The sequence below is a fragment of the Chanos chanos genome, chromosome 2 (genome assembly GCF_902362185.1).
Source record: "Chanos chanos chromosome 2, fChaCha1.1, whole genome shotgun sequence".
Classification (NCBI taxonomy): Eukaryota; Metazoa; Chordata; class Actinopteri; order Gonorynchiformes; family Chanidae; genus Chanos; species Chanos chanos.
This window is the reverse complement of record NC_044496.1, coordinates 58238390-58266165: the sequence shown is the minus strand read 5'-3', so window position 1 is coordinate 58266165 and position 27776 is coordinate 58238390. Positions and strand designations below refer to the sequence as shown.

At 46.1% G+C, this 27776-nt stretch overlaps 1 protein-coding gene across 2 annotated transcripts; it reads right to left on the bottom strand.

Moving 5' to 3' along the window:
- abcb7 (ATP-binding cassette, sub-family B (MDR/TAP), member 7) lies at nucleotides 1-27080 on the bottom strand. 2 transcript variants are annotated; one of them, XM_030764879.1, is made up of 17 exons: nucleotides 26927-27080; nucleotides 26023-26041; nucleotides 25599-25659; nucleotides 24901-24978; nucleotides 23722-23841; nucleotides 21226-21358; nucleotides 18864-19132; nucleotides 16700-16788; nucleotides 16301-16388; nucleotides 13862-14036; nucleotides 13526-13683; nucleotides 9268-9431; nucleotides 7917-8046; nucleotides 5474-5645; nucleotides 5204-5307; nucleotides 4304-4411; nucleotides 1-1156 (listed from the first exon to the last, which is right to left on the bottom strand). In XM_030764879.1, exons 1-17 carry the CDS (start codon nucleotides 27078-27080, stop codon nucleotides 941-943), a joined length of 2238 nt encoding a protein of 745 aa, XP_030620739.1. In that variant the 3' UTR covers nucleotides 1-940. The 2 variants fall into 2 exon arrangements, with proteins under 2 accessions (XP_030620739.1, XP_030620738.1); XM_030764878.1 differs by lacking the exon at nucleotides 26023-26041 and having other exon boundaries at nucleotides 25599-25679; nucleotides 26931-27080.
- Nucleotides 27081-27776: the final 696 nt, after the last annotated feature.

Here is a 27776-nt window from a genome sequence, read left to right as displayed (position 1 = left end):
CCAATCATATTTTCATGTACAATTTTTTTTTTTTATCAAGGGCCAACTGTCTCACAGTCCAATTCACTTCAGTCATTTTTGGCATAATTCATGGGAGATTACATATTCACGCTCACTGTGTCGTTTTGCTTCTTTCACGTATGTAGTTAAAGTGACTTGAATATTCTTCCGAAACAACAACGACAAAAAAAAAAAACAAAAAAAACAACAATTGCAGAATAATTCAACATTTGTGATTATTATTATTGCGATTAAGTTAATAATAATGTTCTGCATAACCACAATTATTCTACGTTAACATTGAGATTTGGGGTTTAATGCCCCGGGCCTGATGACAGTGTTTTGAGATTATGTGTGTTGAGACCAACCATAACAGCAAACATTCAACAGGGTCTTTGCGTCCCACAAATATACCTTAGGCATTATACTCCTATTCACAAATACATTTCTGCTGCTGTGCCCTCACCGTGGTACTGTACTATGTACATGTCTTCAATAAAAACAGCTATATATGACTTCCTCATGACATGGAAAAATAATTTAAAAAGAGGTTCATTCATAATGTGTTGACATGACGGGCCACTGTCTTAATCAGTGTGTGTGAGCTGAGCAGAGAGCTACTGAACCCACACCAAGCACCTGATGTTAGAGTCCGACCGTCTCCGGGGACGAAGACATCAAAAAACCCCGGCGTGGGCCGGCCGGCCTAGTGGCCATTAGCAGACAGAATCCACAGCGCCCCCCCCTCGCCCACCGCCGGCCCTGGACTCGGGCTCTGTTGGAAGGCTGAGGCGGGGTGGTCCAGGGGACAGGGCCTGGCAAAAGGGAGGGCGCCGTCTAAGTTCCTCTCCTCTTTCCAGACTCGGCCTCCACAGAGGAGCAGGGAGCACTATGGAGGTGCGGTGGCAAGGGGGGGGGGTGGTTTGGGGAGCAGCGAGTCTCAGCAGGAGCAGTTCCCGCAGCCCTTCACGCTGTTCAGGATCTCCTCCTGCAGTTTCTTACGCTCCGTCTCCTTCTGGGAGAGGATCGGGGGAGCAGGCGCCGCTTTGCTGTTGGTGTTGAGGACCTTGCTGTTCTGCGCTTTCCACAGGTCGGCGTAGAGACTGCCAGGCGTGTTTAAGAGTGTGTCGTGATCGCCTCGCTCAGCGACCCTCCCCTGTCACACACACACACACACGCAGTCAGGGAGGGAGGGAGGGAGGGAGGGGTGGGGTGACAGTAATCGGGAGAGTTGGGGGAGGGGGGGGGTGGGGGGAGAAAAAAAACATTAACTTTCTATTAAACTCTGAGAGAGCAGGCAAGGTTAATGACAATTTACAACATCTATTTTCTACTGCATCTGCCGTGCGTGAACAGATGCAGGGCTGTGAAGGAGGATGGAGGGTGAGAGGTTTTCTACGACTGTTCTGATCTCGCAAACCCGGCTCCCTGAAACATCAGAGCATCTAGCACATCACATAAGACAAAGACCTGGGTCGGCGTAAAGACCAAAAAGTCCAGACGGCCCCTCCCGGGAGAGCGTCAGGACGGCAGGGGAGGGCAGCGTGACGACTGTTTGCCTAAGCGTGATGAGGAAGGAGCTTTAGCGCTAAATGCAGATGAACAGTGAGCACAGACAGGCACTGCAGCGCAAAAACTCCCAGCAACACGAGAATGAGGCAGATCAAGAGAGATGAGGGGCAGAGCTGGAGAGCCAAAGAAACACAGAGAGAGAAAAAGAGACCGTGTGTGTGTGTGTGTGTGTGTGTGTGTGTGTGAGAGAGAGCCAGAGACAGGCCGAGAGACAGAGAAAACACAGAGCAGCCCTGAACAGGCAGGTTGTGTGTGGGCGCGCTAGCGGCTCTGGGTCTTAAAAGACTGCCAGTAACAAAGGAAAGTATGAAATTAGCTCACACAATGACAGCTGAACATGTCTTCGGGCTGTTTTCTAGTTATTGCCACAATTACTACAGTGCACTCTCAGTGAAGGCGAGCTAGCATGCTGGTAGTATTTTTAGCAGCTGCGTACTTTACAAGATAAGCACGATTCTGACCCATTTTACACGACTGCAAGGCAAACTATGAGAAATCTCAGTGTAAAATGTTTTTTTTTTTTTTCCCCTGGTTGTTTTTCGAGCAGAGAGTATGAAGTTGGTTTGTGGCAGTTTTCTCCTGGCCCTCCTGGCCTTGTGTCCTGTCTCCAGGCTGAGCGAACGTTCTCCGCGGCTCTGCCGTGTATCCTGCTGCTTTCCAGTTCCACCTCCCGCGCCCACGCACGCGGAGCCAAATGAAAAGGTCCCCACCCGAGGGAAACAAACAGAGGTGTCGGCGTCACGGAGGGTGCGCGGGCCATTTCCACTCATTATTTTAATGAGCGAACCCACGTAACACAACCCATCCCCCCCCCCTGCCTTCGCACTCCCGACATAAGCTAATGTCTCTGCGACAATGCTCAAAAACAAGCCTGCTTTCTGAGGGATGGGGCAGGGGTAGCGGAGGCTTTTTTTTTTTTTTTTAACTCTAAACACTTTCTTTCGCCTTTTTTTTTTTTTTCGGCAGCTTGGAGCGACTCCTGCACCTGCTCTTCTCTACCTTCGCCTTCCCGCGTCCACGCGGCCGGATCGGACTGCGGCCGCGGCCGGAAGAGCGGAGCGGCTGGGCTCAAGGCCAGATCGGATGAAGGAGCAGAGCAGCGCGTCTTTGTGTCCAAGGCTGACGGAGCAGAGAGAGAAATAACAGCCCGTCTCTGCAGACTGGGCTCTTTCTCTCCACATCTCACACTACTGCATGTGCTCCTCTGATCGCTTCATCAGCCTCCAAAAATGTGTGCTTCTGACCAACAAGCCAAATGGAATTCTAAACGGTTTAAGGCTTTTGTTCTACAGGAATCACCACTAATCAAAGGATCAAAGGGAACCATGCCTCAGGAAGAGATAGAGTATTATTAAAGATTAGGATATGGAATCATACCTGACTATCTCCTTTTCTTTTTCAAACCTGATCTTTAATATATAGCACAACTGTTCCGGCGGTAAATTCAGAAGTCAAAGAATCTAAGTAAATCAAAAGTAAATCTTCAGCTGAACTGAGAAGAGGAGGGGAGAGAGAGGAGAAAAATGCCCGTGGTGTGTTGAAACGCGATTACTTTCATGGTTGCTTTGAGTGTCATCTTGCCTTGGAAGGCAGTGGCTGCACCCCGTGGCTCTGTGGGTTCTGTGGCAATGGTTAGCAGTCTGACTGAAAGCCAGTGCCGCTCTCGATAAGGCAAACCAAGCTCTTCAGCACTGCACACTCAGAATGCACAGATACACCACACTAACACACTGATATTTATCCCTAATGATAAGCATAATAACCATAGCAATGCCGTGTCACACTGGGCCGCACGCAGAGGATTCACCATGTGATCCCTGAGCCCAAATATGACGTTCTCCTTTCGTTTTATTTTCCTGAACCCCCCCCCCCCCCCCCCCCCTTACCCCTAGTAAAGACTAGTGTGTGCACACTGTGTGTGTCTCTAGAGGAGTGAAGACTGGTGTGTGCACACTGTGTGTGTTTCAAGAGGAGTGAAGACTGGTGTGTGCACACTGAGTGTGTCTCTAGAGGAGTGAAGACTGGTGTGTGCACACTCTGCAGCAGATCACTCCTTTTCACCTGTCCGGGCTATATCCGTCTCCATGGGAACTTGTGGAGGAAAACACTAGTTCCCTGAGATGTGCGTGGAGTGGGAAAGACACCAGAATGGAGGCACGTGGGGGGGTGGGGAGAGAGAGAGTACCCCGTCTGACAGCACTGTGTTCACTGTACTGCCCAGTCCAAACGGCACCGGCACCGGCACTGTGCTCCAAAACCATGTGCCCCAAACAACGGTGTGGAGCAGAATTTACCACATCTTTACTCAAGCACTGAAATTCACCCACTTCAACAACTGCCTCTCTGCACTACAACATGTCTTCCCCCTGTTATTTTAATAAATCAACATTAGCAATGTACTTTGCTGTTTAAATCTTGAAATACAGTCAATACTTCAATTTGCATACTGACCAAAGGAAAATTGTTTCAATTTTTGTCTTAAAGTAACAGTTGCAAAAAAATCTCTCTTTCGACATTTCTGACATTTTAAAAACAGCTTATCTGAAGACTCACTGCTAACACAGTGAATACCTCTCATCACACAACAAGTCAATGCAGTCTTGAATGCCTCAAAGTATGTTACAGAAAACAAGCCACAAACATTTTTGAAAAGACCCTGAAAACCGAAGAGTAGCTTTCGCCGTGTCGACATGGAAACGTCCAGGTAAACATGTTGAACCCAAGTCCTCACCTCATTCAGAACCAGTATCTCATCGGCGTCCACGATGGTGGACAGTCTGTGAGCGATGAACACAGACGTCCTGTCCTTCACCATCTCCTTCATGGAACTCAGAATGTTCTGGAGAGACCGAGAGAAACAGCGAGTCACTTTCCAAACACGCCAAACTGGAGGAACAGTTTTAGAAATGTTCTACAGGAAATGCTGCTGAGGCTTTAGAATAAGAAAGAGAATCAGGCAGACAGCTAATGACACACAACTAATCAAAGGAGGGTTTGTTTTTTTTCTTTCTTTGAGGATGTTAAAAATGTCCTTTGCTGAGGTGTAACTGAGCGTGGCGGGGGAGGGGGGTGGGGGGGCAGTGTGTAAATGAAGCTGCGTGTGGGGGGTGATGAGGACCTTTCCCGTTTCCTTTGTAATAACTCAGATCAACATGAGTGACAGTACAGATATGAGTCCCGACACTTTCCAAATGCCGAAAATGTCCAGGTAACAGAACCAATATCTGCCGCTTCAGTAATAACTTCAATAAAGTTTTATTTTCATAAAATAAACATATTGCTCCTGGAGAATACACATCCATAGGAGGAAGCCCACCACGACGATGGCACAAAAATACCATCCAGTCGTACTGTGTGACTCTCTTTCATTAACCAGTTTCTCTGTACACAGTATTTTTAACCTGTCATTGCTAGAGGATATATTTGACAATTAGTCACCTAAACAATATCTAAAATTATTTCTATTACACAAAAGTGACGGTTAAAAAACAGTCGCTGAAATGATAACACAGTGACTAGAATTAAAAATTTTAAAAAAAATGAAGGGATGGTGGAATCGTAAAGCCAGTCATTTGCTCTGAAGCGTTTAGTGTTTGGAGAAAAGCGGCCCAGATGAAGGCGCCTCTCTTACCTCCTCAGTGATGGAGTCCAAGGAGGAGGTGGCCTCATCGTACAACAGGATGGGAGGATTCTTCAGAACGGCCCGGGCAATGGCAACCCGCTGCTTCTCTCCTCCTGCAACACACCAAACACCACCATGAGTCTCACTGTCGCAGACCCGCCAGAGACAGACAGACAGGCAGGCAGACAGACAGACAGGCAGACAGACAGAGAGGCAGACAGACAGGCAGAGAGTAGAGCCTTGAAGCCCAGCGTCATTCTGACAACGGGAGTGACACACCTGACAGTTTGAGGCCTCGTTCGCCGACTTGTGTGTCGTAGCCATGGGGCATTCTCAGAATGGCGTCGTGGATGCCCGCCAGCTTGGCCACCCTGTACACCTCCTCTGGCGTGGCGTTGATCTTCCCGTACTGCAGGTTGTAGAAGATCGTGTTGTGGAAGAGGACAGCATCCTGACAACGAGAAGAAAATATAAACAAATGTTTACTGTGAAACGGAAGTTTCAAATGTTCTTCACATTTAAGGCGTTTTCACACCTGTTGCCTGTTTGCTTTCAGTCCAGTCAGAGGGTAATTAGTTATTTTGCTGAAAGTCCCCATTGGTTTGGCTGCATTTCAGACAGCAAAATTTCAAACAAACCAGAATGTCAAAAATTAACCTCATGGACGTTGTCATGGACTTCTTTCACTGGTCAGAATGACTGTGGGCAGAAATGATTTTTTCCATTAAAATTCACCATGGAGCATCTGCAGCTCTGCTTGTGGACATTCACATTTGTAATAATAATCTGGTTTACCAGACACAGCTCTGTGAGCCAAACGCTGACTACATCTTGAAAATGATATGAAATAACACACAGTTGTTTCATAGGACAAGAATTTCACAATGTACTCTGAACACATGACAACAGAGAGCTTTGACCTTGACGCACTCCAGAGAGCACACGCTGCGTCCAAGTGACAGTACAGGAGACGACGAGCTCTAATAAGGGCATACAGCGTGACTGTACTGTACCACTGATTCCCACACAGTGACTGTACTGTACCACTGATTCCCACACAGTGGACTGTACTGTACCACTGATTCCCACACAGTGACTGTACTGTACCACTGATTCCCACACAGTGACTGTACTGTACCACTGATTCCTACACAGTGGACTGTACTGTACCACTGATTCCCACCCAGTGACTGTACTGTACCACTGATTCCTACACAGTGGACTGTACTGTACCGTACCACTGATTCCTACACAGTGGACTGTACTGTACCACTGATTCCCACACAGTGACTGTACTGTACCACTGATTCCTACACAGTGGATGTACGGAGTGAGCGTTATTTAACTGTAGGCTGTATGGAGTGAGCATTATTTAACTGTAAGCTGTATGGAGTGAGTGTTATTTAACTGTAGGCTGTATGGAGTGAGCGTTATTTAACTGTGGATGTATGGAGTGAGTGTTATTTAACTGTGGATGTATGGAGTGAGTGTTATTTAACTGTGGATGTATGGAGTGAGTGTTATTTAACTGTGGATGTATGGAGTGAGTGTTATTTAACTGTAGGCTGTATGGAGTGAGTGTTATTTAACTGTGGATGTATGGAGTGAGCGTTATTTAACTGTAGGCTGTATGGAGTGAGCGTTATTTAACTGTAGGATGTATGGAGTGAGCATTATTTAACTGTAGGCTGTGTGGAGTGAGCGTTATTTAACTGTAGGCTGTGTGGAGTGAGTGTTATTTAACTGTAGGCTGTATGGAGTGAGTGTTATTTAACTGTGGATGTATGGAGTGAGTGTTATTTAACTGTAGGCTGTATGGAGTGAGTGTTATTTAACTGTAGGCTGTATGGAGTGAGTGTTATTTAACTGTGGATGTATGGAGTGAGCGTTATTTAACTGTAGGCTGTATGGAGTGAGTGTTATTTAACTGTAGGCTGTATGGAGTGAGTGTTATTTAACTGTGGATGTATGGAGTGAGCGTTATTTAACTGTAGGCTGTATGGAGTGAGCATTATTTAACTGTAGGATGTATGGAGTGAGCGTTATTTAACTGTAGGCTGTGTGGAGTGAGTGTTATTTAACTGTAGGCTGTAACAGTAGTTACTCCTCTGCATTGTATAACAGTGAGTTTTACACTTAGATTTTCTCTAATGTCTATAGTGTATTGTGACTATTGTTCACACATAATGCACAGTATTTTCTGTAGTTGGTTCACTTGGAACCAGGTCATGATCAGCACGGTCTGGGTCACATCTAAACATAGGAACCAGACTAAGGAGGAAACCAGTCCGGTGTTTGAAAAAAGCATTCTAAACAAACTGGGTGTGAAAATGCCTGTAGAGACAGACGAATGAGTGTACCAAACAGCAAGCTTCCAGAACAATCTATACCTTTAAGGAGACTAGTGGAAAGACTGTCGTTTGAATTTTGATAACATGATTTCTCTCAAGTCTGTAAATGGTGTACTGATCTTTCTTAGTGGTTTGTGATTGGTAGACTGGTGTTTCTGTGTGATCTGTGATTGGTAGACTGGTGTTTCCATCTGATCTGTGATTGGTAGACTGGTGTCTCTGGCTGATCTGTAATTGGTGGATTGGAGTTTCTGGCTGATCTGTGATTGGTAGATTGGTGTTTCTGGCTGATCAGTGATTGGTGACTGATTTTTGGCTGATCCGTTACTGGCAGACAGGTATTTAAATTTGGGTAGTGATGCTTCACTCACCTGAGGGACGACACCTATGGCTCTCCTCAGACTTTCCAAACTCACATCTCGGATATTCTGACCGGCAATGTAGATATTTCCCTTATGAGGCTCATAGAAGCGAAACAGCATCCTTACAACCGTGCTCTTCCTAAAAACAAAAAAAAAAAATACATATTGATAATTTTCATCCAGACCAGTTTGGAACACAGGCGTAATGGTTTGCCCTATTCACAGTTTATTTGTCTCTTGGTTTATCGAGGGGTTTTTGGGCCACGGTTTGGCTCGTATCACGGTTTGGCTCGTATCACGGTTTGGCTCGTATCACGGGTTGGTTCGTATCACAGGTTGATTCGAAAGAAAACTGAACCAACTCAAAAGTTTTTCCTTCTTTGTGAACATATACAAATTTAACACAAAAGAACAAATTTAACACAAACAGCAACAAAAGTCTTGACTGAGTCTGACTGAGATTTCCTTTGTTGTAAACGAGGGTAAAACCAAAACGCTGCCACGCTGGTGATCTGACTGAGACTGGAGAGGCCCCAGTTTGGCCACTGGTGCTCCAGCCTTTTCAGCAGGAGAATAAACACATGACGACTGCACAGTGATGCCTGTCAGCTCTGACTGTTTTCACATTAAGGCATAGCAAGAAAAAACAAATTCCCACTTCAAAGAGCCAAGGTTAGATCTGCTTTATGTGTTTATGTGCTCTCATATATTCTCACTAAAGATCATTTATGACCCAAGTAATAACATCATGTGTTTTGTTGCCATTTAAAATGGCTACTTGGTTGCCATTGTCATGAAAGCAGTTATGGCAGTTAGGATAAGCTCGGGGGACGTATATTTTCTCGCTGTGAGAAATGAAAAGAAAAAGAAAAGCTTTCAAATTATGATTAACGGTATTCTTAATGATCAAAAGCATAAGCAGTATGGTGTGGTTTCCTACGTTAGGAACATGCGCTGGCAGGATGTCACGCTCCAGGAGAAAAAAAAAAAACAAAAAAACAACTTCACTTATAAGAGCCGAGGTGGTTAACAACACAAGTACCATGAACTGAACCGAGGACTACAGAACCGTGGTTTCAGTACCAAACCGTTACGGAACTATTTTGAAAGAACGGCCGAGAAACAGGTCATGTAATCAGAAAGACACGGGAAGACGAGAAACAGGTCATGTAATCAGAAAGACACGGGAAGACGAGAAACAGGACATGTAATCAGAAAGACACGGGAAGACGAGAAACAGGACATGTAATCAGAAAGACACGGGAAGACGTGGGACCGGAGATGACACGCGTGTGAACACGCTGTCCGTCACAGGAGGGTGGATCACGTGTCCCTGCGGACGTTTCGACAGAACTCGTACCCCGATCCGCTGCCTCCCACGATGGCCACCTTCTTCCCCGCAGGCACCTCAAACGACAGTCCGTTCAGAACCTTCTGTCCCTCCAGGTACTCGAAATACACGTCCTCAAACCTGATGCTCGCATCCTGAGGAGTGACAACCAGCGGGGGGGCCAGATCTTTCTCCTGCAACAGACAAAACGACAGGTTTTATTCTGTTCTGATAGAGAAACAAACAAACAAACTGAAAGCACCATCTTTCAGTGTCTGGTAACAGTTAGACTGGTCCCATGGCACTAAACCACATCACAGTGAAAATCCTCTGGTCCTTTCAGTCTACACAGACATAGATTTCACTACAGGCCACTGAAAACAACAGACAACGTTACGGCCATGTGACATACAAGTCTGCATCTAAAATATTAAAAGGAAAAAAAAAAACACCAATTAGGCATGCAGTAATGGCGTGATGGACTGGTCTGTCAGAGAGGCAGAATAAAGAGCATTACTGATCACTGGGAACAATCACAGAGATTTTAGTCACAGTAATTACAGACTGCATAGAAAATCAGCCAACTGAAGAAGGAGCTACATTAGCCTGGGATGCACTGAAACCCCCCTCCACCTTCCATCAACAACAACAAAAAAACAAAACGAATAAATGTTTCAGTCATTATTCTCAACACTGGAGTAAATAACATGTAAATACACCGAGAAAGCACGAGTCTCCACCAAGTCGAAACACTGGGCATTCTGCAGTCATGGCTGTTTGGCTCCTCTTTCAGTTCCTGTATGAAAGGACACTGAAGAGCACACAGGACTACTGAGGGCTTTAAAAGGGGAATCTGTTTCATGGAGCAGAATCAGGGAGCTGGTGTCATAGTTGAGGAAATGCGGCAGTATTCTGGTGTCATAGTTGAGGAAATGCGGCAGTATTCTGGTGTCATAGTGGAAATGCGGCAGTATTCTGGTGTCATAGTTGAGGAAATGCGGCAGTATTCTGGTGTCATAGTGGAAATGCGGCAGTATTCTGGTGTCATAGTTGAGGAAATGCGGCAGTATTCTGGTGTCATAGTTGAGGAAATGCGGCAGTATTCTGGTGTCATAGTTGAAGAAATGCGGCAGTATTCTGGTGTAATAGGGGAAATGTGGCAGTATTCTGGTGTCATAGTTGTGGAAACGCGGCAGTATTCTGGTGTCATAGTAGAAATGCGGCAGTATTCTGGTGTCATAGCTGAGGAAATGCGGCAGTATTCTGGTGTCATAGTTGTGGAAATGTGGCGGTATTCTGGTGTAATAGTTGAGGAAATGCGGCAGTATTCTGGTGTCATAGTTGAAGAAATGCGGCAGTATTCTGGTGTCATAGCTGAGGAAATGCGGCAGTATTCTGGTGTCATAGTTGAAGAAATGCGGCAGTATTCTGGTGTCATAGTTGAGGAAATGCGGCAGTATTCTGGTGTCATAGTGGAAATGCGGCAGTATTCTGGTGTCATAGTTGAGGAAATGTGGCAGTATTCTGGTGTCATAGTAGAAATGCGGCAGTATTCTGGTGTCATAGTTGAGGAAATGCGGCAGTATTCTGGTGTCATAGTTGAGGAAACGCGGCAGTATTCTGGTGTAATAGTTGAGGAAATGCGGCAGTATTCTGGTGTCATAGTTGAGGAAATGCGGCGGTATTCTGGTGTCATAGTTGTGGAAATGCGGCAGTATTCTGGTGTCATAGTTGAGGAAATGCGGCGGTATTCTGGTGTCATAGTTGAGGAAATGCGGCAGTATTCTGGTGTCATAGTAGAAATGCGGCAGTATTCTGGTGTCATAGTTGAGGAAATGCGGCAGTATTCTGGTGTCATAGTTGTGGAAATGCGGCAGTATTCTGGTGTCATAGTTGTGGAAATGTGGCAGTATTCTGGTGTAATAGTTGAGGAAACGCGGCAGTATTCTGGTGTCATAGTTGAGGAAATGCGGCAGTATTCTGGTGTCATAGTTGAGGAAATGCGGCAGTATTCTGGTGTCATAGTTGTGGAAATGTGGCAGTATTCTGGTGTAATAGTTGAGGAAACGCGGCAGTATTCTGGTGTCATAGTTGAGGAAATGCGGCAGTATTCTGGTGTCATAGTTGTGGAAATGCGGCAGTATTCTGGTGTCATAGTTGTGGAAATGTGGCAGTATTCTGGTGTCATAGTTGTGGAAATGTGGCAGTATTCTGGTGTAATAGGGGAAATGCGGCAGTATTCTGGTGTCATAGTTGTGGAAATGTGGCAGTATTCTGGTGTAATAGGGGAAATGTGGCAGTATTCTGGTGTCATAGTTGAGGAAATGTGGCAGTATTCTGGTGTCATAGTTGAGGAAATGCGGCAGTATTCTGGTGTCATAGTTGAGGAAATGCGGCAGTATTCTGGTGTCATAGTAGAAATGCGGCAGTATTCTGGTGTCATAGTTGAGGAAATGCGGCAGTATTCTGGTGTCATAGTTGTGGAAATGTGGCAGTATTCTGGTGTCATAGTAGAAATGCGGCAGTATTCTGGTGTCATAGTTGAGGAAATGCGGCAGTATTCTGGTGTCATAGTTGAGGAAATGCGGCAGTATTCTGGTGTCATAGTAGAAATGCGGCAGTATTCTGGTGTCATAGTTGTGGAAATGCGGCAGTATTCTGGTGTCATAGTGGAAATGCGGCGGTATTCTGGTGTCATAGTTGAGGAAATGCGGCGGTATTCTGGTGTCATAGTTGAGGAAATGCGGCAGTATTCTGGTGTCATAGTAGAAATGCGGCAGTATTCTGGTGTCATAGTTGTGGAAATGCGGCAGTATTCTGGTGTCATAGTGGAAATGCGGCAGTATTCTGGTGTCATAGTTGAGGAAATGCGGCAGTATTCTGGTGTAATAGTGGAAATGCGGCGGTATTCTGGTGTCATAGTTGAGGAAACGCGGCAGTATTCTGGTGTCATAGTTGAGGAAATGCGGCAGTATTCTGGTGTCATAGTTGAGGAAATGTGGCAGTATTCTGGTGTCATAGTGGAAATGCGGCAGTATTCTGGTGTCATAGTGGAAATGCGGCAGTATTCTGGTGTCATAGTTGAGGAAACGCGGCAGTATTCTGGTGTCATAGTTGAGGAAATGTGGCAGTATTCTGGTGTCATAGTTGAGGAAATGTGGCAGTATTCTGGTGTCATAGTGGAAATGCGGCAGTATTCTGGTGTCATAGTTGTGGAAATGTGGCAGTATTCTGGTGTAATAGGGGAAATGCGGCAGTATTCTGGTGTCATAGTTGAGGAAATGCGGCAGTATTCTGGTGTCATAGTAGAAATGCGGCAGTATTCTGGTGTCATAGTTGTGGAAATGCGGCAGTATTCTGGTGTCATAGTGGAAATGCGGCAGTATTCTGGTGTCATAGTTGAGGAAATGCGGCAGTATTCTGGTGTCATAGTTGAGGAAATGCGGCAGTATTCTGGTGTCATAGTAGAAATGCGGCAGTATTCTGGTGTCATAGTTGTGGAAATGCGGCAGTATTCTGGTGTCATAGTGGAAATGCGGCAGTATTCTGGTGTCATAGTTGAGGAAATGCGGCAGTATTCTGGTGTAATAGTGGAAATGCGGCGGTATTCTGGTGTCATAGTTGAGGAAATGCGGCGGTATTCTGGTGTCATAGTGGAAACGCGGCAGTATTCTGGTGTCATAGTTGAGGAAACGCGGCAGTATTCTGGTGTCATAGTTGAGGAAACGCGGCAGTATTCTGGTGTCATAGTGGAAATGCGGCAGTATTCTGGTGTCATAGTTGAGGAAATGCGGCAGTATTCTGGTGTAATAGTGGAAATGCGGCGGTATTCTGGTGTCATAGTTGAGGAAATGCGGCGGTATTCTGGTGTCATAGTGGAAACGCGGCAGTATTCTGGTGTAATAGTTGAGGAAACGCGGCAGTATTCTGGTGTCATAGTTGAGGAAACGCGGCAGTATTCTGGTGTAATAGTTGAGGAAACGCGGCAGTATTCTGGTGTCATAGTTGAGGAAATGCGGCAGTATTCTGGTGTCATAGTTGAGGAAATGCGGCAGTATTCTAGCATAGAGCAGCGACAAACCATTGATCAGAGATAACAGACCTGAGAAGTCAAATTTGAACTGTTCACATTCCACAAGCACAATAACTTTCTCTTCCTGCCAAAAGACAAAACGTACATTTTATGGGCTCTCACTCAACATGTCTGTTCTGACCAGTGACCGTTGGAGATGCGCGGCTCTGAGCCATGGCTGGAGCCAGAGAATGAGGGTCAGAAATGGTGCCTTACCTTGATCTTGGAGTCCACGCTGAGTAATGTGAACAGTGTGTTCATGTCGATTAGGGCCTGTCGTGTCTCTCTGTACACGGTGCCCAGGAAGTTTAACGGCAGAGAGAGTTGGAAAAGGAGTCCGTTGACCATCACCAAATCCCCCACCGTCATTGTGCCTGCGTGACAACCCCACCATTAATGCTCCATACATTTCCATACAAAAGCCAACCATTAACGCTCCTCTCATTCCCAAACACACACAGCCTGCAACCGCAAAATAACGACAATGTCCAATATCTCGTTATAACTATAAAATAACTATAAAAGCATGTTTGTTTGTTTGTTTGTTTTCACCTGCCATAATGCCTTTGCTGGCGAGAACCATGATGGCGGTGAGTCCCACGCTGAAGATGGCGCTCTGTCCGAAATTAAGCATGGCCAGGGTGGAGGTGGTCTTCAGAGAGGAGGATTCATACACCTTCAGAAAACCGTCATACCTGTCTGCCTCGTACTTCTCATTGTTGAAGTACTGGGAGAGAAGGAGACAGAGGTGGTGAATTAAAAAGGCCATAACGCAGAGACGGAAATTCTCCACAGGGAAGCTCCAGCATGTTTCATCCTCACTGGGTTCCATGTGACCTGCCCTCTCTCTCTCTCTGACCTGCTCAGACTCACACCAAACCTGACCAAGTCTTTTCCTTACTCCCTGAATTTAACGTTTCAAAGAAGCTCTGGATGATGGTTTTCACGATTTCATGTCTTTAAACAAGGCATTCAAATACCACAACACCGGGGCGTCCTGACAAACACGTTAGCAGCTGGGTAAATAAGGGGTGGGTACGGGTGTGTGTGAGAGAGTGAGTGAGTGAGTGAGTGTGCGCGAGAGAGAGTGAAAGTGAAAGTGAGAGTGTGTGAGCATGTGTGTGTGAGCGTGTGAGTGTGAGCATGTGTGTGTGAGCGTGTGTGTGTGTGTGTGTGGAAGGCTTACAGATGGCATTCATTTCTATAACATCTGAGACCCAGAAAAGCAAAAGGATGTGAGAGGAGACAGTGGGAGCATCTGTCCTCCTGTTCTACAGCAGATTCACTGTACAGCATTAACGAACCTCCTCACAACCATACGGCACCACGGCAACGGACCGAAAAAAAACCACACCTCATCTACAGGACTCCACCACAGACAGAAATCCCTGAAAGCACTGGTGAAAACCAGCACTGAGGAACCTCTACACTGGTCTGTGTTGGTGTCTACAGATAAAAGCATTAGCGTATTCAGACGCTGTTCTGCTCCAGCCCGGGCAGACCGGAGTGCCTGATTGGTGGAATACGGCGTGCTTTAGCGTTTGCAACAACATGATGAAACAGTGAAGTGTCCCGTTCTGCAGCAGACTCCACTTAAGGCTTCATTAGACGACAGCCAAGTGTCACAGAGCATCCTCTGCCCATTCCACATACACAGCACAGCACTGTCACAGAGCATCCTCTGCCCATTCCACATACACAGCACAGCACTGTCACAGAGCATCCTCTGCCCATTCCTCACTGCCAGTAAACATACACAGCACTGTTACAGCCTGCAGGCTAATGCTCCAATGTCTCCCAACAGAGAGAGGATCACACTGCACAAGCACACAGGCAGAGAGAGCAAGAGAGAGAAAGAGAAAGAGAAAGCGAGAGAGAGAGAGAGAGAGAGAGAGAAAGGGAAAGAGAAAGAGAAAGCGAGAGAGAGAGAGAAAGAGAAAGAGAAAGAGAAAGAGAAAGCGAGAGAGAGAGAGAGAGAGAGAAAGGGAAAGAAAAGAGAGAGACAGAGAGAAAAAAAGAGAGAGAGCAAGAAAGAAAGAGAAAGAAAGACAGAGAGAGAGCAAGAACGAGAGAGAGAGCGAGAGAGAGAGAGAAAGGGAAAGAGAGAGAGAGAGAGACAGAGAAAGAGAAAGAAAAAGAAAAGGAGAGAGAGAGGGGCCAGGCTCTGCAGGGGAAAGTGGAGCGGGTTTTGAGTGGGCGGGGATCTGATTAAGCATTCACCCTGGCTTACTGTGATACTAAATTCGGCTGCATTGACACCAATGACACAAAATGGAGCAAAAAAGAGAAAATTTCTCTGTGCTACAGAGCATGGTGGGGAGGAGAGGGTTAAACACAGGCTTGTGCAGAGCATCGAAACATTCATCACAGGTAAGACTGGAAGGTGAAAAGCAAACAGACAAGATCTCAACTTTATATACGGACGGAGACCTCTCTCTGCAACAAACCGTAAAAGGGAAAAATAAGCCTGTTGTATGTTCCACGTCTGGATGAAGAGAGTGTCAGCCTTCAGACAGGCAAGGTGAAACACAGACCTTTCCCTTCTCCTGAATGACACACGGCTCCTAATCAAATTAATTACAAGGCACATTTTGCCACGGGTAATCAACTTAATTAAACACGACATTACCAAAGGAGAACAAACATTTACACAATGTGAAGCTCTGCGCAGAATGAGAGAGAGAGAGAGAGAGAGAGAATGAGAGAGGGAGAGAGGGAGAGAGAGAGAAAGAACGAGAGAGAGAGAGAACGAGAGAGAGGGAGAGAGAGAACAAGAGCGAGAGAGAGGGCAGAGAGAGAGAGGGAGAGAGAGAGAGAGAGAGAAGGAGAGAAAGGGGGGAGAGGGAGAGAGAGAGAGAGGGGAGCGCGAGAGAGAGAACGAGAGGGGGGGAGAGAACGAGAGGGGGGGAGAGAACGAGAGGGGGGGAGAGAACGAGAGGGGGGGAGAGAACGAGGGGGGGAGAGAACGAGAGGGGGGGGGGGAGGACTCACCTTAACGGTCTCATAATTGAGGAGTGAGTCAATGGCAGCGTTTCCTGCCTCGTTGTCTGCTTTGTTCATTTCAATCCTAAACCGGGTCCTTAAAACAAACACAAAAAAGACAGAGCTTTGATTCACAGCAGCAAACCACACTCTTCCTCTGTTTTACACTTTTTCTTTCTTAATCCATGTGCCCATGGAAAAGGTTTTCATACCTCACGCTTTTTAATCACTCGAGTTACGTCATAAAAATGATGCTTTACTGAGGCAGGATCCTTGACCAAATGAGCTCTGTTTTATTAGGCTACACAAAGTCGCACAAAAATGCATGTTTGAGAACCCTCCTGACCTCAGGAAATGCAAAACAAATATAACATCTGAAAAGGAGGAAACAGTGAAAAATTCTCTGACCTCCACTGCGTGACTGCGATGGTGAAGGCACTGTACGCTGACAGGGTTCCCAGAGTGACCAGGGCAAACTGTCCTCCACATTTATAATACTGCAAAAATCCATCAGGGAGAAAGGAATAAACACACAACTGCAGTGTTTCATTTGCGCAGTGACACATTATTATAAAGACAGGACCCAGATTAGCTCCATACCGCTTATGCCCCCACGCATTCTCCCCTCACACACGCGCACACACAGCCACACACGCACACACACATGCACACACAGCTACACATGCAGACGCGCACACACATCCACCACGCACACACGCACGTACACACACACACACACACATACACAAACACACTGCCTAATGTGTTTGCATTAACTTATTCTGAGATCTCTCCCCATTTCACTGAGTGTAATGAATGACAAAGAGACAGGGGCAGCGAGGCTCTATCGGAGATGACCTTTCAGCCCCACCAGCCATGGAGTCAGAAGTCACAGGGGGTCAGGGGTCACGTCATCACAGATGGCCGGAGAGAGACCCACACACACACCTGTCTACAGAGAACAGGGTTAGGGATACCTCCTTCTCCCATACACCACACCACTGCCTGTTCTGCTCTCTTACACAGACCACCACTCCCTGATCATCTCTCCCATACACCACACCACCCCCTCTTCTCCTCTCCCAAACACACCACTCCCTGATCTCCTCTCCTATACACCACATCACTCCCTGATCTCCTCTCCCAAACACCTCACCACCTCCCTGATCTCCTTCTTCACTTTATACCTGCCGCACAGGTGTAACAGTGGGTTTATACCTGCTGTACAGGCGTAACAGTGGGTTTATACCTGCCGTACAGGTGTAACAGTGGGTTTATACCTGCAGTACAGGTGTAACAGTGGGTTTATACCTGCAGTACAGGTGTAACAGTGGGTTTATACCTGCCGCACAGGTGTAACAGTGGGTTTATACCTGCCGCACAGGTGTAACAGTGGGTTTATACCTGCTGTACAGGTGTAACAGTGGGTTTATACCTGCTGTACAGGCGTAACAGTGGGTTTATACCTGCAGTACAGGTGTAACAGTGGGTTTATACCTGCCGTACAGGTGTAACAGTGGGTTTATACCTGCCGTACAGGCGTAACAGTGGGTTTATACCTGCCGCACAGGTGTAACAGTGGGTTTATACCTGCAGTACAGGTGTAACAGTGGGTTTATACCTGCTGTACAGGTGTAACAGTGGGTTTATACCTGCTGTACAGGCGTAACAGTGGGTTTATACCTGCTGTACAGGTGTAACAGTGGGTTTATACCTGCTGTACAGGCGTAACAGTGGGTTTATACCTGCTGTACAGGTGTAACAGTGGGTTTATACCTGCAGTACAGGTGTAACAGTGGGTTTATACCTGCTGTACAGGCGTAACAGTGGGTTTATACCTGCTGTACAGGCGTAACAGTGGGTTTATACCTGCCGCACAGGTGTAACAGTGGGTTTATACCTGCCGCACAGGTGTAACAGTGGGTTTATACCTGCTGTACAGGCGTAACAGTGGGTTTATACCTGCTGTACAGGCGTAACAGTGGGTTTATACCTGCTGTACAGGTGTAACAGTGGGTTTATACCTGCTGTACAGGCGTAACAGTGGGTTTATACCTGCTGTACAGGCGTAACAGTGGGTTTATACCTGCTGCACAGGCGTAACAGTGGGTTTATACCTGCTGTACAGGTGTAACAGTGGGTTTATACCTGGCCACTAGACCACAGCACCAAGGTTGTCGGCAGACTGACGTTAATGACACTATATGGCCGACACAGTACGGCCAACACTGCCAATGGAGGCTGGTGCAGTTGCATCATCCACAGTATCTCAGACGCATGGGGATCACACTCAGGGAATCCAGGCTTTCAGCTGACCCGGAGGAAAATGTCCTCCCCGCGGCATTGCCTGCCAACATCATGCCAACCGCTTGGGAAACACCTTCAGTGAGCGTCCCACCACTGGAGCTCCAGGCACGTCTCACATGGCTTTGGAGGTCAAAGCACGAGGAGACTAGACCTGCCCAGTGTTTTTCTGAAGAGAGCTAATCTCTTCTTGCAGAAGTCAGCAGTGACACACACATCAGAACAGTAATGAAGTGACTGGATCAGGTTCTAAGCGAGTGTAACTTACCAGAATCCCGCTGACAAGTGCCATCTCAAAGAAGGTGGGCCCCAGGTTGAAGACCAGGGCGCTGAGCACGAAGCTGATGCCACGCGTGCCCCGGTCAATGGCTTTGGACAGGGCGCCCGTCTGCCGGCTCAGGTGGAAACCCAGGTCCAGGTTGTGCAGATGTAGGAAGACGTTTTTGGCAATTCTCCGTATGGAGCTCTGAGCCACCTTCCCGAAAACAGCGTTCCTCAGCTCGTTAAAGAGCGCCGCTCCGGCTCTGGACACGCCGTCTGACACACACACACACACACACACACAGTCAACGGCAGGGTTGACAAAGACAGAAGCATCGCGAGCGACAGTTTCACAGACTAAAGGTGCTGCCAACAGAAGTTCAACTGTACTTTCATGCCACACTTGTGTTCTTCCCCTCTAAAGTTCTAACTAGCCACACGTAAGCTGAAGACAACAGTCAGTCCTCAGAAGACAAGCTCGCTCCGAGATCTCTGGCTTAGATGAGAAAGGCCTGGTTCTCATTACAAACCCAAAGTCCCTTAAAACTGCTGACAACTGTACCAAGGCAACAGGCTCCTGACAAAGCCTTTGTGTTCAAACAACAACCCTGACTAACTTTTCTCCGTGTGTGAGGTCACACTGAGTAAATAAGAAATGAGTGGGACAGGTTCTCAGATCCAGCCCATGCCACGCTAATGGCAGAGACATGCTGATGTTTCACTGGAGGTTTCAGAGCTGAGGACTCCTCTCTGAATGAGGTCCATTAATCAGTCCACAGCACAGACTCCTCAACCCCCAAACATCTTCAGCTCCTGCCAAACCGTTTAACATTCACTACACATCCCAGCATTCTGTACTGCACCAACACACACTCCAGTTCAGCTCTTGCACACCCGTCACTGGTGACCACTGGGGTCCGACGCTTTGGTTTTATTCAGGGCCAATAACCGATTATTAGAAATCACGGAGGCCGATAACCGATGGTTGGGGTCAATATCTCTTGCAGTAAATATGACATTTTTAGTGTTAAAATTTGCATATAGAGTAAAATGAACTTCAACACAAATCCTCATTTAAATGACCATATATTTCATGACTTATTTGGAGACAGAACATGGGATTGGAGCTGCCAGTACTTTGTCATAAAAATGCGCAAGCAATCATTCCAAATGTAGAAAATCTACCTGCAGCTGTCATCCCAAAGTGTGTGTATTTGACACCTGATTCAACTTCAGCTTTTCTAGGCTGTTTTTTATCAACTATCGAGTGACTCCTACAACTATACAATGTTCTTCCAACATTTCTGCTCAGGGAAGAAAGAACATTCTCCACTGAGATTCTCTCTCCCTCACAGATAACGGTGTTTATTGACTATTAACTTCCCATTGTCCACGTTTCAACCAAACATATTAAAAGGATTTAAAAAAAAAAAAAAAAAAAGAATCAAGAAGCATACTGGTCAAGGTGATGACTCCAGTGACTGGGAAAATACCAAGTATCAACTTTAAGCATCAGGCAGAACAAGAATCAGTCATCCTCTAGTGATCACAAAAGAGTATTATATAACATATAAATAACACACACACGCGCACACACACAAGAACCTCATGAAAATATTTTACTCAGAAATAACTGTTGAATGTATATGGAATCATGGCTCTATGGTACAAACACACCGAAGACAAAAGTGTATCACCACGGCTTTCTCCTTCAGTCCTAACATACAAAAGCAACAAGGACAAACTCTGCTCAGTCAATCTGCTGTTTACAGAGAGAGGGAAAAGCTATGCACAGAGAGTCAGAGAGCCAATTAAACAGCGTACGAGCCCAGCACCTAATGGCTCTCATTAAAGTCCAGAGTGAGGAGGAGAACTGACAGCCAGAGACTTCACTCCATGCAACACTGACTGGCCAAGTGCTACGTCCCCCCCCCTTCCCCCCGTCATTTAACCACGCGCTACCCAGAGCCGTCGAAAGCCTCTCTCACAGATACGTCCGCCGCTGGAAATTCAGCGGTCGGGGCGAGCGGAGACTGACTGTGTCTGTTCGGGGCCGTGGGACACCGTGACTGCACACACAGGCATTAGAGACAGAATGCTCTTTTCTTAATCCCACACGGTACAAAGCTCAGTTTAGTCAGAGGGCTTTGTTTCAGTCGACTTTAATCAAAACGCTGACAAACAAACAAGGGAAAATCCAAACCAAATTAACAGGCAGCGCGGCAGATGTGTAAGTGGCGGAAAAAGACAAAGGTTTAAATGTAATATTGCTATGAATCTGCCAGAGAAAGGTCAGGCCAGACATAATACGCAGCATCCTTCCCTAGATGAAGCCGACACCTGCCAGGAGCAGAGAGGATGGGACTCACAGCCAATCAGCACTGCCGTTGCCATGGTAGCCACCGTGTTTGGCGCGTCGTTCAGGTTCAACATGTGTCCCGACATCTGGTTCAGGCCGTCCACTGCATATTTAAACATGAAGGGCACCATCACGTTCGTGATCTGGAAGGACACACAAAAAAACATGAGGGATGTCAGTGCGTGTGTGTGTGTGTGTGTGTTTGTATGTGTGTGTGTGTGTGGGGGGGGGGGGGGGGTGGCAGGGAGGGGGGAGTGAGAGAGTGAGAGAGCAAAAGGCAGAGAGAAAGCAGGAAAAAGCAAAAAACAGAGTGAAGAAAAGACAATGAATGTGCAAGAAGGGGACAAAGGGTGAGAGCGGGAAAGAGAGAGAGACAGGTATGGGGGTGGTAGAGAGAGAGACAGGTTATATATGCAGGTTGTCGGTGGAAATGTGGAAGGCAATGACTGGCAGAGAGCTGTGTTCTACAGTGCATTAGGGCAGGCTGTTTGTGTGCGACTGCAGACAGATCTGGAAATGAGTTGGTTGATGCATTCCACTAATGGAATTGAAATGGTTATTAAAGCTAATTAAAAGCTCGGGGACAGCTGCCTGGACGTGAGAGAGCAGAGCGTCGCTCGCTCTCGTTTGGTCTGCGCTTTAGTTTAACCCTTTACGCCCCGCGCGATCGGGCGCGCGGATCACGCGATTTACCCGAACACACCTTCCTCTCGCCTTTTCAATCACCGTGGAGAAAGTACAGCCAGGATTCATGACCAACCAATTACTTCAATGTGGCCCTAATTTGTCAAAGAGAGAATGAGCTGCCAACACCTCACTTACTATTTCACTTTCAAGCTCCGCTTTTGTCCCTAACACCACGTCCTTTCCCACAGACAGAGTCCAGGCACAGCTCTCACTCAAACCAGGATTAATCACCAACCTCTCCTAACACATCAGACCACTCTACACTCACCTCGAAAAAAGACGCAGTAAGAGAGAATCTTTTCAAAACAAACACACGCACGACTCAGCCCACAGGACACACTGAGGTTTTCATTCGCTTGTTTGTTTGTAATGATGCAACACAACTCGGTTTTCCTCCCCATTTCTACCTCTCGTCCTCACAGTCAGGGTTTTCCCGACCACAGTCAGGGTTTTCCCGACCACAGAAAGGCTTAGGTGCTGCGTACGTGTTTCTGCGAAGCACCTTAAGCTGACTGAACATAAAAAAGCATTTAGGCGACACATCAGAATGAACATAAAAAAAAACAAAACAAAAAAAAAACGGACAGGTGGCTTGATCTCAAAGGTGAGCTGCCAATCAACAATGACCTGCCAATCAATAATCAGTGTCTTACGACTAAAGAAACTGCTAACCTAGCTAACTTACATAGATATCCATGCACTGAATTGCATTACATTAGCCTGTGAAGCTAGTCAGTTGACGTTACGTAAACTCAACATATTTATTCTTCGTATGTGTACAAGTTTGACCACACATCTTTTCATTAAATCTTAAACATGTTATCTGGTGAAATGAATACACTTTGGACTGCAAGCACAACAAGCACTTCCAGCTTTCTTTCACAAACATGGTAAGGATAATGGTCGAAAACAACATGAACAAAAACTTAATACATTTCCTTCGAATAATTTCAAACCCCCCAACCATCACCAACCCCCAGAACCCAGACAGCACCTAAGCTCTCTGAAAACCTAGGGAAAACCCAGACAATTTGTCCAAGCAGATGGATAAAACCGTGTCGTTATCTGTTCTAGTACATTGCTGCCTCGTCAGTCTTTCGCACGCACACACACACACCTCTCAGCCCGGGCAGGTATGACCTGTGCTGAACTCTGGCAGGAGATAAGAACCAACCATACAGTCATTGCCCCCAGCCAGAGAAACAGACACAATACAGACAGTCAGGCAGCCTAATGGAAACCTAACTGTGAGAGAGCAGCACACATGCATCACTCTCAACATGACAGAAGGCCCAGTAAAGGCATTCTATTCTCTCCCATAAAAGTCGTCGGGACAGGTATAAATTCACCTGCCTAAGTCACAGAGATGTAGCTATATACTGCCGCAGACAATGGAGAACAACAGAGTGAAAATCACAGAGAGCGTGACAGGGAGAGAGAGTACCACAGGGAGAGAGAGAGAGAGTAACACAGGGAGAGAGAGAGAACAGGTCACTGGCGTGCTGACTCAGTACCCCACACTGGGAGAGAGGGGGAAGTGTTTATTTGTCTGCTATTATGGCTCAGGGTGTAAATTAGTAGAAAAGATGTTCGTAAAGCATGTATGTGTGCATACACACACACATATGTATACAAACACACACACACACACACACACACATATATATATACACACACACATATATATATACCCTCACATGTAGTGATGGAGTGCACATGCAGGACAGGATGTGTGTGGGGAATCCTTCTCTAGACTGAGTGTAAGGGTTTTGTTGTGACAGCTTCTGTCAATGATTTCCACTAATGTCGATGTGCTCACCTTGGCTCCAGCCAGCAGGCCCAGAGAAATCGCCACACGGGCACGCAGATCCGGTCGATCTTTCGGCCACACATACGATAACATCGCTGAGAGGATCTTTGCAGAATTCACTTCCTTTAGCTGTAATAAATAAATGAATAAATAAATAAAGACAAACTATGAATCAGTTTGACTTCTTTGCGCTTAATAACATCTCGATATCTAGATGGCTAAAAGAGAAAGACGAAATAGAATATTTTCACAAAATACTGTTACTGGCAATATTCTACAATGAATGGTGTTTGTGTACAATTCCTTAAGTTCTCTGACTTGATTTTAATTTCCATCCAAGGGGCGGGGCTTCAAACATGACAGGCTGCTGTAAATGCCAGGGGGCGGGGCTTCAACATGACATGCTCCTGCAAATGCCTGGGGGCAGAGCTCTAAACATGGCATGTTGCTGTAAATGCCAGGGGGCGGGGCTTTGAACATGACATGCTGCCATAAATGCTGGGGGCGGGGCTTTAAACATGACATGCTGCTGCAAATGCCGGGGGGCGGGGCATCATAGGCCCTCATCAGCATCTCCAGGTGGCAGCAGAGATCCTTGCTGGCACTCCCCAAAACCCATCCCCCCCCCCGACCAAACACACACACACACACGCAGTCACGCACGCGAAGACACACACAAAGACTCGCATACACACACACACACATACACAAAGAGTCACACAGTCAAAGAGACACACACACACAGGCACATCGCAGACTCCCTCTGCTCCATTGGGTTCTTGCTGCTGTCGGAGCCCAGAGTGTTGGAGCCAGTCTGTTTACCTGGTGCTGTGTCAAGACACCTGCTGCCCTGACAGACTCAGGGAAAAAAAAAATGAAGCAAATTCCCTTAATCCTGGCAATAAGGTAGAGCAAGACTGGAGGGCAGCGGCATGGCACGGAGACAAAATGAACTGAGTGAAAAATAGCCCACACCTGGGTCTGATCACATCCAACTAGGAAACAGAGGACACAGCTCCCTTTCCACATGACCGTAGGAAAATTACATCAGTTTATTTATAAATCCCAGAGCGTCTGTGAAAGGGCCAAAACCTTCTGCTGCTGCTTTAGCAGCTCTCCTTTTCTTTTTCTCTGCAAAAGGTCACTTTACTCCGCATAACGTCACACAGAATATAAGAATAACCTTACCACGTTTTTGGGGTCGGCGCTCAGACCCCCTCCAGCGTGCCCATGCCAACATGTTCTCTTGTCTGTTATCTGCAAATGCTGAAACACACAAATGTACACATGAGGAAAACACACACGTGCAAGTGTCGTTTCTCAGTTAGAGAAACGTGAGTATTTGAGGGATTTTTTTTAACTAGTAGCAGCAGAAAACTGGGGGGAAGGAGGACAGGAAATCGTGACTAATCATGACTTTGTTGTTATTGGCTGGTCCCTATTAGACAGCGATCTGTCTTGATTCTTCGTGGCCAGATCTTTGACCAAGACAAACTGTCATGAATTATCATGACTGCAACAACCAGCCACTGAACCAGTGTTTTCTCATTCCTGTGTTGGAACCTTAAGACAGCACTTGTCTGTTCAGAACGTCACTTACGTGACTTATTCAACTCATTTAGACTTCAGTAAGTCCACTCAGTTGGGTGGGACGGGAATGAGCAAAAACAGTATTCAAGAAGAACAAGGGGAAGAAATGTTTACAAACAAGCAAACATGACTGAGCAGCCAAGTTTCCACTCATTGTCCAACACTAGAAAGCACTGCATTCTTGCAGATGTTGCTATGACAGCATATCAGATAAAAAGGTTTAAAAGTTTCTGTCATTGCAGCTGGTAAAACCTGTCTTACACGACACATCTGCTATTGTAAAATGTCAAACTCACCTTTACTGCTTCCAGCAACTGTCGATTGTTTTGGCTTCTGCTGACACCCCATGATGATGCCCTGACGTTTGGACCCAATAACTAAAAAAGAGCAAACCTTTAAACCAAGGATCGGGCTTTGACACAAACCACAGTGATCATGCTGTAATATCTAGCCTAGCAGGTGTTGGTAAATAATTATAAACATTTCCACTTGAACTCCCTTGCTGACATGAAAATTCTGAGAAAGAAACTTAAGTTTTAACTGGTGTTTGGAGACTAAAGGTCGTCAAATGCATGACTTGGAGCTTAACATCTTAGCGCGGAGAGCGCTTTGGGAGCCACATTAATGTCTTCTATGCTAGAGACATTGGCTTTAACTAGTGGACCACACACCACGAACTGTCAGAAAGCCTTGTTCATAGAAACATGTATAACTTAAGACCTTAACTGATGCAGGATAGCTAACGTGTTCTCTTCAAATTCAGTGTTGCATATCAGAGTAGTAACTCGTGACAAGTCTGTGGAATACCGTACATTAAGACCCTTGGCGGCCCCTGCAGTTCGTATCACGTCAACTGTCAGCGAACAAACTATTTAGATAGTTAGCGCATCCAGTCCAAGGGTGTTGTCTTATCTCCCGGCACACGTTGCAGAAAAAGTCACAGACATCTAACTGAGTCAGCTGCCATCATGTGGTCCGAGGGCCACTTAACAAAGGTACTCATACAAATTAATGACAGTTTAACGGCCTCGAAGTCAATCGAGTTTACTTATGCTCTGTATTCCAATGCCGGGTGTTCGAGATGAGTTAGCTCTTAGCTAACTAGCTGTGTCTAATTTTATTCCTAACTAACATCATTTCTCTTGAACCAACGTGACAGCTACAAAGTACAATTGTTGAACTCGTGCGGGGTCAGAGCAACAGACAACTTTCACTGGAACAAAGTCGATACAACAAATATAAAGATTAAATACCAGGTGACCAATGTTAGCCTAGCCGCCTTAGCGAAATTGGGTTGGCAGAAAGGAAAATAGTTGCAACTATGACAATACAAGTATTAGATATAACTAGAACATAGTGTTGACTACGTAGGATCGATGGGTCAAGATAAGGTATGGTAAAGGAGTCTGAAAACAAAATCCGTTCATTAGTTGTATTTAAGACCCTCTGCGAGCCCTGCACACAACTTTTACGAACTTGGCTAGCGTAAGGTAACCGGCTATCCCGGTTCTCTCTGTGGCTATGTAACCAAGCCAGCGATTGCTCAACTAGCTAACACATCACATCTGTCCTTGTATGAGTGTGACACCGCTTCCCCTGAGCAGTCTTTAATTCAGAGACTGACGTACCTGGTATGTATGCTGTTGCTTCAGTTTAGTGCCAGACTTCTTGTCATTATAGTTCCAAACATGATACGAAGTTGACTGTTGAAGTAAGCGGGCTAGCTTGCGTCTTTGAATGTGGAATCCACATTGCGACGGGACCAACAGTGGCGCCATGTTGAACTTTGAGGAAGGAGGGGGCGTAACACAACGTCTTTCGTCACTTCCTGATTTTTATACACAACATCTCGTAGCTGCGTGATACGGTTATGTCATGTTCATTGTAGACTTTATGGCTTGAGAACTTTCTACGTCAGTGTTGTTACAGCTCCCTCAGTGTAGCTCTGGCAGCTTCAGTGAGGTAAAAATTTATTGTCACCTTGGAAAAGACGCATGGACTGGACACCATATCTACTGTGTTTCGATATCAGTCAACGTTACGCCTTTGTGTTTCTCAAGAACAAACAGTATTGTTACAGTTTGTGAATGCACAGAGAAAAATACAGTAGAGGTTTTTTTTTACTCTCCTGTTTCCATTGCATTTGCACAGTATGACAATGTTTGACTCGAAGCTTTTTACCATGGTGTATTTGCACCTTCAGTTTAGTAACCTCAAATAATCTTGTACTTTTAAGAAAAAAACTATTTACCGGTGTGCTTTTTGACTGAATAATTATTCAGAGGATGTTAATATGTTATGAAATTCACAAAAAAACCCGGAGGGGTTTGAACCCCACAGACAGAATAGTTTTCTCACTGTCTATAAATGCAGATAAACACTCAGTAATGTACTTGGCAGATGAAGTGTGATTTATAGTCTGCCAGAATGAACAATGACATTTTCTGAGGAAAAGAAAGGCCATAGTTGAACAC

Excerpts from the sequence above, each read along its gene's own strand:
- abcb7 (XM_030764879.1), bottom strand. The coding sequence starts at position 27,080 with ATGGCGCCACTGTTGGTCCCGTCGCAATGTGGATTCCACATTCAAAGA. Across the intron at positions 16,789-18,863 it reads CACTTGTCAGCGGGATTCTG|TATTATAAATGTGGAGGACA; the intron begins GTAAGTTACACT and ends GGATTTTTGCAG. Across the intron at positions 13,684-13,861 it reads CAGCAAAGGCATTATGGCAG|GCACAATGACGGTGGGGGAT; the intron begins GTGAAAACAAAC and ends GTTGTCACGCAG.